Source organism: Coloeus monedula (assembly GCF_965178545.1).
Source record: "Coloeus monedula genome assembly, chromosome: 7".
Taxonomy (NCBI): Eukaryota; Metazoa; Chordata; class Aves; order Passeriformes; family Corvidae; genus Coloeus; species Coloeus monedula.
Window position 1 is genome coordinate 23,491,181 of NC_138787.1, and position 13,228 is coordinate 23,504,408.

The 13,228-nt window shown below is 35.4% G+C and overlaps 1 protein-coding gene across 3 annotated transcripts in view; it reads right to left on the minus strand.

The window, feature by feature from the left end:
* Positions 1–13,228, minus strand: part of SLC4A10 (solute carrier family 4 member 10) — a gene marked incomplete at both ends in the record, with an annotated part of 152,479 nt that overhangs the window by 36,289 nt on the left and 102,962 nt on the right. For 2 of the 3 annotated variants that reach the window (XM_082285552.1, XM_082285551.1), the window contains 4 exons: positions 329–475; positions 979–1,066; positions 2,868–3,025; positions 7,447–7,538. In XM_082285552.1, coding sequence (XP_082141678.1) covers positions 329–475; positions 979–1,066; positions 2,868–3,025; positions 7,447–7,538 — 485 coding nt within the window. The remainder of the gene's footprint in view (positions 1–328; positions 476–978; positions 1,067–2,867; positions 3,026–7,446; positions 7,539–13,228) is intronic. The other variant, XM_082285553.1, reaches the window with a different exon arrangement.

Here is a 13,228-nt window from a genome sequence, read left to right on the forward strand (position 1 = left end):
TTGATCAATTCTTGCAATAAGCTTAGAACAAAAGCAAACCATGGCTATTTGAAATAATCAAGGATGCTTATTACCACTTATCCCTGAATTTAATATCTTTAGATACAACTGCTTGCATTTATTCAGGAGAGAACTAGTACTGAACTAAACCAAATGTCATCACTACACTGTATGCTTGCAAGTCAAGGTTTCTCTTAAAGAAAATTAACCTAAAATAAAGAGAGCATGCAAAATATAGTGACCTTGCTAAATGCTAAATTAAGGAGACTTCACATAACAAAAATTCATCACAACTTTTAGAAGTGTCTGAATTTTACGCTGTACAAACCTGAGAGGGAACATTTTTAGGTGGTTCTATTCGAATTGTTGGGTCCCACTCTCCAGGAGGGAGAACAGTAACCTGATCAAGGAACTCATCAATTCCAGACACCAAGTCATTGCGGTCTTTTGCTTTGTAAGCGACATCATGGAATACCTGTGAAAAATTGAGAAGTATGTGTGGGAGGAGAAAGAGATGGAAAAAGGAACTCTCTCGACAGTTTTTCACAATAGCCCCTCTTCTCTGAAATAGAACACACTTTGTAAAGTTCCCACTAACCAAACAATCTCAGCTTCAACTGAAGATAGTTTCTGGTACATAGTTCTCATAGAAATTCCAGCTGCTACAGAAAAACATCCTTATGGCTGCTAAATATTCTAGAGATTTTACATCCTAAACACAAGCAAATCCACTGGAAAGCAACTGTGTAAAATGGAATCTTATTGGTGAAGATATCTTTGCTTGTGAATACTGTGTCTCATCTTCTTATCTCCTTACAGCAGCATAATATGGGCTGTCACAGGATCATGAAATGAACTAGAATGCTCTTTGTCATCACCAGAATGATTAGCCACATTTCATCTGAAGGATTGGAGATTCCCTATTACACCTCTTCAGTTACTGAACCATGAATAAAACCAAACCATGAATAAAAATACCTCATCTGTCATTAGTGTTGCAATTGATCTTCCAATCTCATGGTATTGTTGGCCTTTACCCAGTGGTCCAAGAAGAATAAACAAAAATCTGCAAATAAAAGGTAAATATAAAAAATTGTAAAGGACAGACAGTTGAAATTAACTATAAATATTACAGAAATATTTATCTAAAATGTGGACTAGAAGAATCTCTCAGATAAACACGATATATAATCTCCTTCAAGATCCTCACACATGCATTTAAACATGAAGCACTGCTCAGAAAAAAATGTGAAAATAGCTTCCAAAAATACATCATAAGCTTAACAGTCAGTCTTGATTGAGACTACCAAAACCTCTTTACATAACAAACTTTAACCTACATAATAAATGTATGCAATTATAATCTATGTACAGAACACATTAATTTATTTAATTCTGTTAATTCAACAGACTGGTTACGGTTACATAAATTATTGCAATAATGGAGAAGTTAAATTAACCCAAATAAAAATAATTTTTAAATCATTTTTACCCCCATTAAGGCTCTGGACAGTCTCTACTCAAGGCTGTAGGCAAGTAAAGTTCTATAAAAGGCAGAGGATTTGTTCAAAGGAAATAACTAAAATTCTCAGTTTAGCCAAAATGCAAAAGACAATATTTTGACGTATACTACTGAATTTCTTTCATATAGACATTCTTGCAGACACCATTAATTGTCCTATTTGTAACTATTTGTTTTTATTTTGACCACAAATCAAGAAATCTGTTCTTTTCCCTTCAGGGTTTTTTTTTCTTGTGGGAATTTGGGGGAGGTTACAGGGAAAGGCTTTTTCCAAAGCAGCTCGGTGTTCCTTATACACATGCAAAAATTAGAAAACATCCAAAAAGTCTTATCCAAAGTAACTACAAAGTACAACTCAAAGAAAATGTTACTGTTTATCTGGTTAGAAGCAAGGATCTGAGTCTCAGCATTGCATTTCATGCCATAATATGAGTGTCATATGTGAGTGTCCTGAGTGTCACAAACAACTGGAATACACAGCCTACAGCTGGAATTCTACTTATTATAGAAACTAAAAGAGGGAAGGGGAAAGAGAGACAGAATATGTGTACAAACATATGCACAAATTTAAAGGGAAAAAAAAAAGAGAGATAGTGCAATAATAGTTAAGTCAGTGAACTCAGATAAGGGAGAATCCCTTTGGAGTTTTGATCTGAATTGACCCCAGCAGGACACAATGTAACCACAGATCTATCCCAATGCTTTCTATTTGAATACAAAGTCTATTTTAGACTTTTTTTTTTTAATTCCTCATAATTTGTTTTCAGAATCAAAGTACTTCATCAGAAAAAGTTTCAACTTGGAAAAAATTAATCTAATAAAAATTTATTGTTAGAAGTCATATTCCCTATCTTGCAAAGTAAATTTCTGAAGTAGAAACTTTTTGAAGAACATATTTACAGCATGTACTCCATCCATTCACTCACTATCCCTGGTCAACTAGATTACATAGTTTTCTTTTTGCCTTTTCTCAATTCCTTCTTCATTTTTTTTAGTTTTGTACATAATTATGTAGTATCACACAAGTAGTTTCAAATCCAGATGAAATATTCTAAGAAGCTGAATATTTCACCTTAGCATTTCATCTGGAGTAATACCAGTTTGAATAGGATAAACTGTGTGTTACAACCTACATTTCTACATTGTGATGTACACACAAACCAGGATCTGTGTCCGAATATACCCACACACCATTTACAGGATGAGTGGAAGGCTGCAGCTAAGAGATGCCTTCAACAAAGGGCAAACCAAATTCCTAACTCAGTAAATTACAAAGCTGAGGGTTACATCACCCTGTCTCCACACGGTACTCAAGAAAACAAAAGCAAAATCAACCCAACTGTACCTGGTTGGAATTGGAACTTCAGCCAGCCCTGTAAGCAGCACTGCAGGAGACAACCTAACAAAAGCCACAACGGCACGGTCCAGGAACTCAAGTTCACCAACTAAGATGTTTGATGCTTCAGCTCCAGGTGGTATCTTTTTCATGAAGTGTAGGTCAACCTGGGAAAAGTATATTAAATTACAACCTGAAAGTTACTCACAGGGATTTTTTTTCCCTGATTTGTTGACAGAGACTTTCTGGTCACTACACTATCACCTTAGCTATTTCAATTATGCAGTTCCACTGCTCTTGTCTGTTGAATATTTTTTTTTTTAATAAAAATTTTTCTCTAAACCAAACAACTGGACATTAATTATTTGACTGATTTTTCTTGGAAACAAAGCACTGCAGAATTAATTTATAAAGACAACAAATAAAATTCAAAATATTGATAAGAACATCAGATTAATTTCCTAGTAATGCTTTTTATCTATAATCATAAGAGCATCAATACTTGATAACAATCACAACAGCAGAAGAAATTAAGACATCTTATTTTTCCATAATTAACAATTCTGGAAATCATTAATTCATAGTTCAAGGTTGTTGTGTTATTATCTCACTGAGAAGAACACTAGATTCCAGTACACACAATTTTCCTTCTTCTACTCTGAGATGCATTTTTGTTTTCAAATTTAATGGAAGACAGTTGCCCCTCTGCTAAAGTAACAGAAAATAAGCTATCATGACCATTGACTGACTCAAGAGCAAACTGAAAGAACAAAGCAGAAAAAAATTTTGGAATTTTAGGCAGCAATGTTGACTTTTGCAGGATGATAGAAAAACACAGATACAGCTTCATTATGACATTGCTATAATAAGCTATAATAAGTATTTGCGTAGGAATGTATGACTCTAGACTTAACTCTGTAACAAAGACTCACATGGAGTAATAAAGTATATAATGTATGTTTGATTTAATTATGCACCAGTATTGTCTACATTTCAAAATGCATGAATTTTGTAATTTGCTTTCCTTTTATTAATCTAAACACAACAACAGCAACCACATCCAATATAAACTGTTAAAGTGGACCATTTTAATGTCTATCTTACAGCCATCTGTCAGTACTAGTTTGCATAGTTTTTGGTAATATTTAGAAAATTGTTTTCTTGCAAATGGCTCTGGCACTAAATCAGAATTCAGATATAACAGAGTTGCCTGTGTAATGAAATCTTGGTTTGCTGAGAACACAAAGAGATATCTAATGCTCCTCTGAGCTACAAAGATTACTAAACACCTCACAAAATTAAACAAGAACCATATCAACCTGGAAGGTTGGAGACCAAGTACTTTTTCAAGGTAAATTTAAAAAGTGAGGTAAATTCTGCTCTTCACTCAAATCACAAAGTAACTCTTCAGGATTAAATACGAAACTAAGGTTCACTCTGCACGTAATTTTGGTGTCATAGGTTATTTGTAATTGAGAGGAAGAAAGCAGTCTTTCAGGAATGTAGAAATGTGCATTCTGTGCTGAGTTTGCCTTGTGAATGGATGGATTTAACACTTAAATGCATTTAACACTTAATAATTAATTTCACATGTACAAAATGCTACAGTTGTGACATTGAGGTCCTCTAACATACAGATCACAAGATTCAAATCTGAAATAAACATTCTGTCTCCTGTCTGCCAGAAAGTATTTCCAGATACTTCCTGTACTATTTATCAGCTTGAGAGTCTAATATTGTCTAATACTGTTTAGGTAATGAAGAGAGCCCCATTAAAAGGGAAGTAGCTGGCAGAGGAGCAAACTGAGCAAACACACCCAAACCCCGGGTGTTGCTTTCATTGCATAATGAGAGTGGAGGTGGTCCTGGAGTGAATTTATGGCAGTGGCAGAAGCTACATATTTTGAACGCTTCATCTAACCTATCCATGATACATCTCTTATCCCAGAAGGTCTTTAGCTGGAGAGACCTGATGTGCATCTTAATCTGCACCCTAACCTGAGTCACATTCATGACCTGACACTAAACGGTCCCGGCAAGCTCCAACTGAATATAAAACTAAATAACTAATGCAGAGGCCATGTCCCTCCAGGGCAACTCAAGGACTGAAGAGTGGTGGACATCTACCCTGAAACCAAACATAAACTGACATGAAGACAAGCAAAATACCCAACATCCCTTCTTAGTAAAACATATTAATCAAAGCTATTTATAAGCAGGGTCAACTGGCATTCAGAACAAGACAGTTGCTTCAGCGGTGTTTGAAAGACCAAACTCCATCAGTATGGGACAGGGGTCTGATTCAGAAATAGTGTCCATGTGGAGCACAGCAGTGTTGCCATGAGAAGGAGTGTGGATCTCTTTATGCATTTTGTGTTCCAGGACAATTAAGGTTCCTTTCAGTTTTTGGCATAAAAAAAGTAGAAATAAGCCAGATGTAGTTCTTAAACCATCACCCCACTCTACTCAGACAGGAGTAAAGTGGTGCTGTGACAGATCACCTCCATGTCACCCTGAGAGCACAAAGTCCTGGTGGTGGCAGCAGAGGAAGAGGAGTGACACATTTACAAACAGCGCAAACCATCTCTCTCTCCATGCCACTGAAGAAACACTCAAAACAGCTTTCAGTGCCTGTCTCACATTTTTCATAGATAGATACCAATACAATCAACACAGTCTCAAAACTGTATCCAGATTAAGTCAGCTTTTTGAATCGACTCCAAATTTGGAATATTAGAAGTAGCCCAAGGGAGACAGATTAGCAAGGAGAGTATATGTGAGGTAGTCAAAGGTGCTTTTTTTGTAGAAGATAAATGAAATTAATATCTGGAACAAAATTAGAGCAAGAAATCACAATACTCAAGAGAAAATTAGTGTACTGCTCTACTTTCCTCTCAATCCACATATAATTCCAATTATAACCATTGGGAGTTATTGCAATAGCACATTTCAAGGGGAAACTGCACTTACGCATCTTCAAAAGGATAAATGGATCTATTTTAAGTCAGTCAAAAAGAAAGGTATTAGATTACAACCCTTTACTGTTATTTCATTCCTCCTAACAAAAGTTGTTCCTTTTGTATTCCTGACATCCCTGTTGGTATCCATCACTGTTGAGGTTAGCAAAAGACGAAATGTTGATTTCTTCCAGCTAGTTAAAATGGGAGGAGCTCTTTTGATCAGCAAAGCTGCAGCACTACAAAAATAATGAGTGAACGATCAAATGATACAGCTCCCATTCTTGTTTAATACAAACAGAATTGCAGTTGGACAACTGACTGGGATTTGGATCCTACAACACTCAAAGGACCTGGAGAAATGTTAAAGAAAAGCACTACTGAAACTTGCCATTCCCTTCACCTCCGCGTAGCCTAATTTTGAATAGACAACTTTATTTATATTTTATATCCTTTACAAATTTTACATCTTGATATTAGGACACTTACCAAAACAATTACTTTTACTTAACACTTTAATATAAATATCATTAAACAAATATTATACTTGACTCTTTAAAGCATTATAATTTTAGTTTGAAATATGTTTAAAGGATTAACATTCAATTTTTAAAAACCTGCCACTGTTTATAGATGTTTTTCAGCCTCTATAGAAATGTGGTTCATAATAATTCCCAGCCATCCTCCTTTTTTCTCATTGTCATTGACAGAAAGATCTGTTTCCCCTCTTATTTCGGCCATATACGATTCATAGTCTGGAATGTTCAGTCAAAAATTCAAATTATGCAAATAGCTACTGCTGCTAGGAAATAAGTCTGGCACCAGATGGAGCAATCACATAACTCTACTTTTAGCTCAGCTGCACTAACATTAAAATTCAACAGACTCAAAGTGCTGCTCTTCAGAATTTTGGTTTAAATCACCTTTCTTCACTTACTCAACCTTTGTTGCAATAATGTGTCAGCTGAAGTCATCTATCCCTGTCAGGCCTGTCATCTGTATCCATTGTGACTATCTTAGCTACATACAGACTTCTTAAACAAATTAGGATTCTCCTTCACATTAAACCTGAGAAGCTGTTTGCTTTCCTTTGCTATCTAACATTGAACTGTCATTGCAATCTCCACTACTGAACAGTTAACATCTTTTGTAAAGTGTACTGAAATATCTTGGCTTGCCAGAAGAATTAAGTTACAGGTTTACAGAAACACATTCTGTTTGAGACATCTGGAATCCACGAGTTCAGGTTATAAAAAGCATAGTTTGCATTCATGCATCACTTCTACAAAAAGTAAAAATCTGAGGTAAATGTGAATTATAGGAATTCTGAATTACTTTCATACTTAGATAATTTTCTGTTAATTTGTAAAATTTCCCCTGCAAATATATACCTATGACATTAAATTTATCTGTGTTCCTAAACTGTGATTTCCTGTTACATACAATTTAGTGAGAAAATGTAAGATTCTATTTTGTCATACACAAACTGTGCTCCAGTGCACACAAAACTTCAATGCTAAAGTAAAATCTACACTTTACAGCTTTTCCTGACTCGCATGGATTCATTTTATTTAATTTTACCTATCTGTTTGGTAGTCAGGAAGCTTTCTTCACCATCAGTGAACACTTACCTTGCTAAAGTCAACAGTGCTGTTTTCTCTGCTCACATCATTTTTGTTTTCAATACAGGCTGGAGTAGCCTGTGGGGAAACAATCTGACCTGCTAAAAAAAGTATCATTATTACAGAATACTAACAGTTCTATAAATAAAGCAACATCTAACAACACAATTATAAGAGATCTGCATACATTTTATATCATAAATATATGATGCACCTAAACATGACATTTTAATTAAAAAATTATTTAGAATAGCACATTCTCAAAAGACAGAACATTCATCGTGTGCAGTTAGGAACATGAGAAGGTAATTTAGACAATGTGAAAGATACTGCTGGATATTAGAAGACAAACTTTCTGTACCAATTAAAGCATACGATTCTTAAGATATTACATTTGAGGAAAGTCCCACCTTCACATAGCTTTTGTAAATAATTTGAGGAGCTGCCAATTTTGGGCAATATCTGTCTACAAAAGTAATCCTCATTGACTTAAATAGGATTACGATTTTTTACAAAGTTACTCGTGTACAAGAATGTCCTGATTATAGCAACTACAAAAAACAACATAAAAGTGGACTGGTATAAAAAGAAATATATTGGAAAATAACTGATTTATAAGCTCAGTATTGAAAAATGTGATTATAGACAAGCATAAAACAAATGTTTCAGCAAACACATTTTCAAAAAATTCCAGTGAGAATTTAGTAAGGTATTTTAAAGAAGTTTTAAAAATATCTCAAGGTGAGAAGTGTTTAAACAAACCCCAGTCTTGTGGAAACAAAGAGCAAGTCTCTTTTGACCAACAAAATTTTGCCAACAAAAGCTCAAAAAGAAAAACAGAGTTAAGTAAAAAGTCTGTGACATATAAAGAATATTTTTACTTAACGCCAACACTGCCCCTGCACACGGCCAGAGCCCACCATGTACACACCAAGGTGGCGGGGCTGGCAGTAGGGCAGCACACAAACCCCACAGGGGCACAGGCCATGCCCTGCTTGCCTTCACTCTTTCTCCCTCTCTGGCATGTCAGAAGCCACACACAGCTCTGAACACCACAATAACGTACAAGAGAAAAGTACCAAATATATGAGCCAACTATCTCTTACTGCCCTAACACATACCCAGGAATAACTACAGAGTCCAACTGGCCCAGAGTCAGCATCTCGTGCCCAGCATATATTTGTTTCCATAGCGAATAAAGTCTCTCATATGACTGAGAAATGATGATGTGAAAACATTGGTTCTGGTGAAAATCAACCTAAACTTGCACAGTAACAAAGACCATATGTTCATGATATTTGAAGATTAAGACAGTCAGAAAGTCCTAAGCTAGGCACATTGTCTGGGCAATTCCAAAAGCCACAGCATGGCCCCTCACACCGCTGGGACTCACCCCTGCAGCCCAGGTGTGTCCTCAGCCACAGCCAGGACACAGAGCACTTCGAAGGATCCAGCCTGAACAGGACCAGAGACTTGCAAGAGCACCCCAGCCACTGCCAAAATGCTGAAGCATCCAGTTTCTGTCACAACTGAGCACTACAGGATCCCTGACTAAGTCTGGTCATGAATTCCGAGTTGAAACACTTGCTCAAAGAAAACACTGGTTTTCATGAAAATCAGCACCTCATTTCCCAGTGGACAAATCTCCCATGACACAAAACAGGTTTAAGACTCTTGCACTGCATCCTGGCAGCATAGACAGAGATAGTGCACTTTGATTAAGTAGTACAGTAACAGAATTTTTAAAAATATATTGCTGGAAATATTATTATTAAATGTATCTATATTTAAACTGCAAGTATTTCCATTTTTCTCTCTGATTCAGGACAAGGACAGATCAAAATAAGAATAGAAATCAGGGCTTTTGTTCAGCTCTACAGTGAAATAAACAGAGAATGGCAAACAGACATGTCAAGCATGTTAATCTAAGCAAGTAGAATAAAATTAAAATCAGAATTAGAATTTACATATGACAAAAATAAAGGATTGATTTTAGAAAGCCACATATTATTGTAAATTAAAGGAATTCATATAAGAAGAGGCTATTAATTCCTAAATGTCACAGGATACAATTTTTGCAAAACAGAAGCCAGAAATTATTACATATGCAAGGTATTTATAAAGTCATTCAATTTGTCTGTTTTAATTAGAATTGAAAGAAAAACAGAGTTCCATCATTGTTACACCATCATCTTTACACTATGTATTCCAACATATTCTTTTTCTTTATTGTTTATTTAGCAGTCCTTGAATTATTTTTACAGGAATCATCCTGTACTATTACAGCTATTAAAAATAATTAATATCAAAATTATATAAATTTTATTTCTGTTCTATTTTGGAGATTTTATTAATGTAACAAGAAAAGCCCCTTCCACTTATTCAAATAGAGAAGGCATAAAGTGCTCAGGGAAAGTTTCTGTCCTAACTTACTCCCAAAAACCTTAAAATTAAGTAATATAAAACCTGCTGACTCTTAATTTTTTTCCTTTTACACACTCCTCTGTATCCTAGGATCTATGAAAACGAAAATAGTTGTAATAATTACTCATACTAATATATTGCATTATAAAGATGTTACAGGAAAGTAACAGAAATAGCAGTTCATTATCTTTCTGTTGCTAATTAGGCACTTGCACTTTTTTTCTGGACCCAAAAATTCAAGAAAATGAGAGCAGAGATATCTGTGAGAGAAAAAAATATTGACCAACAAAGGAGTCAAAGCATGGACCACCTGTTTAAACACCAAAGTTTTAATATCATAATGGAGGTGTCAAAAGCAATTAGCATAACAGTCCAGAGGACTTTCAAACATTGTGTCCACTTTTCTTTTAGGAGAAAAAGATCTAAAGATCTACATATAAGGAAATAAAAGCCACTACCAGTAAGTATGTGAAGTTTTTAAGAATAGCATATGTTCTTTTTCTGTGCCAACAGAAGACCTCAAACTTTGATTTACCCATATGCTGGAGTAATCTGAAAGAACACAAGTTTTACCTTGAGGCAGAAAGACATGTTTAAATAGCTCTACAACTTAAGACAGCTTTCTGGATCATGGAACAACAAGTTTGGGTTTTTTACTGTATTGAGTAACAATCAAAGATACATAGTAGAGACAACAGGTAATCTCCTTTCACAAAAAAGCCACCAAAGTAACCCCAAACTCTGGCCAGATTTTAAACATTTCTCATGGTTTATTACTTCTTTTCTTTGAGCTGAAAATATGGGGTTTGGGCTGCTAAGAATGGTGAAGGCATAAACCATCAACTCCCTGTAACTGGGAGTAAGAGCAGCGACAGCCTCACCATTCCACTGTTTCCTATCCTCTCCTCATCAATTCCATTTCAGCACTCCAAGCAAAATGGTTATTTACACATTGTATGGGGTAAATGCAGAATTTTATTGTTCAAGAGTGCAATGTAATACTTTGAGTCATTATAAAGCTGAAGTCTCAATTTATCCTGCAGCCCACCTACATAAAGCACGTGAAGGGCTGCACTCTTTGAGAGTTCATCAGGAGCCATTCAGACAGTTTTAAGTATCAATGCACAATGTGGTATAATTGAAATATCCAGGGTACATACAAAGGAATTTAATACGTAACAGATAAAACCATGCTAAAATTGGTGTAACAGCTTTTCTATGTAATAAAAAGCCGGTATCAGCACAGTTTCAAAAAATGATATTTTAAAAATTGGCATATTTAAAAAACAAGTGTCTTTTTCAGGTAACATGAAACTGGCAGAGCTTTGAATAGAGCAAGAATTCACACAAAAAACACTCTTTCATGCGAAGTCAAGCCATTTATAAATCAAAATAAGGTCCACAACTGTTACAGTAATAGAAGTTTGCATTTGCAGATAGAGTTTGGCATTTTTGGGACAGTTAGTCCTGAAAAATTTAAAAAAAAATTAATCTCAGTAAATTAATGTCACATGTAACATATTCTTCGTCCCTGAAATGTAGAACTCAAGACATTTAACTATGTGCATTGTGGTTATTAATCAAAATCCAAGATGTCTCTAGAACATCGATGACAAAAACGCAGAACATTGTAGGCAGATACAAATCACAGTTGATGGAAACAAACTGGATGCAACCAACACATCAAAGGAAACTAAACCAGAAAAGCAATTGCTTATTTTTCTAAATGACATGTATTTCTTCCCGTTCAGAAAAAAAAAAATCCTGATTTTCAAACGTCTTCAATCTCAGACTTCTCACTGCAACTAGTCACCAATTTTCCAAATCTAAATGGACAACACTGTCCAGAACAAATCTCAAATATTGAAAAACAGTACGTTTTCTTAAGTATATTATAAAATTCTAATACAACAGAGCAGTGACAGCATCTCTGCAGGCTGAACTGTGTGTGTGCCTTTAGGCCTCTTGATGAACAACATTTTTAATCAGTGGGGAACCATGTCACCCCCATTGTACCCACATAACTAGAAGGAGATTTGGTGTTCACTAATGATATGCAATTTAAGAGGATGAGGAAGAACTCACTTTAGCTGTTTTTCTAACGTTAGGCCTGAATATCTCAAGCATAATTCACATGAAGTCATGCATATAAACTAAAATGCTGTGATTTGCAGTTTTATAAATTGATGTAAGAAAATGAACTTACAAAGAAATGGCACTGTCCCCCCACCAAAAAAACAAATTCCACACAAACTTCTCTTAAGTGTGCCACAGCTGCAGACAAAGGCCTAAGGTATTTTTTTTAAATCACTATAACAAGGAGTTGCATGCTGACAAGAAATAGAGATGAAGACATGGGTGTACATTTGAAATGATCTGAAGCCCAAGCAAGAATAGGTATTTATACTACCTCTGAACCTTCAGGGAGTTTACAGAACCCAAAGGATAGGAGATGAGAAGATACAGAGATGAGATGAGCCTGTTAGAGACAGACACAACAAAGAAAGTAAAATAAAGAAATACAAAGATGAATGATACAGCTTTATACATACAGATTACACATTTTATCACGGGTACAAGGAAATGTGGAGAAAGAAAGAATAAATACCAGATGAAAATGTTCATAAATACAAGTTATATTTTAGTCACATAAAAACCTGTGGAAAATACAACCTGATTAAAATTCATACATCTGAGAAGACTCTAAAACAAGAAATAGAGCATTAGCTAATTTAAGCTAGAATTAACTGTCTTTGAGTTTGCCTTCTCATCAAGAAAAGCTGAAGCAATTCACCTGATCCAGATCCAACGCTTCAGAAAACTTGTGTGTATATCACTGGCATTGGTTGCAACTTACTCCAAAAATGGAAATACATGGGCATGTACTTAGGAGTGCCTCCCTACCCTTTTCATGTGGCTCCAGGCAATGCCCACCTTTCTCCAGGTGATAGTATTGACATGGGAGTTTCACATGCGGTAAACTTGCTCTGAGTTACGGCATAAATCCTTGAACTGATCTTTAGGAGAGATAGTGAAACTGAAGAAGGTAACTAACACCAGCACGTAACTGGGAATTTTGACTTTCCAGGGTATTAAAGGATGCTATCCTAAAATAGGACAAGCATTGACCAATACCTCTGCTTGTGCTCATACTGCCACAAAATGATGAAGTCCAAACCAGCCCATCACACTAATCAAAATAACTGGAAAAAGGCTTAAAAAAGAACATGTCAAAATGAACAGTTTCAGCAGCAGCTCATGCTGTTAACTCCAAAGATCCCAAATTGGATATGCCATTGCTTTTTTCAAGCTCTTCAGTATACCAATAAACCTCTCCTTGGAATTTCAGAATTTCTCAGAATCAGAC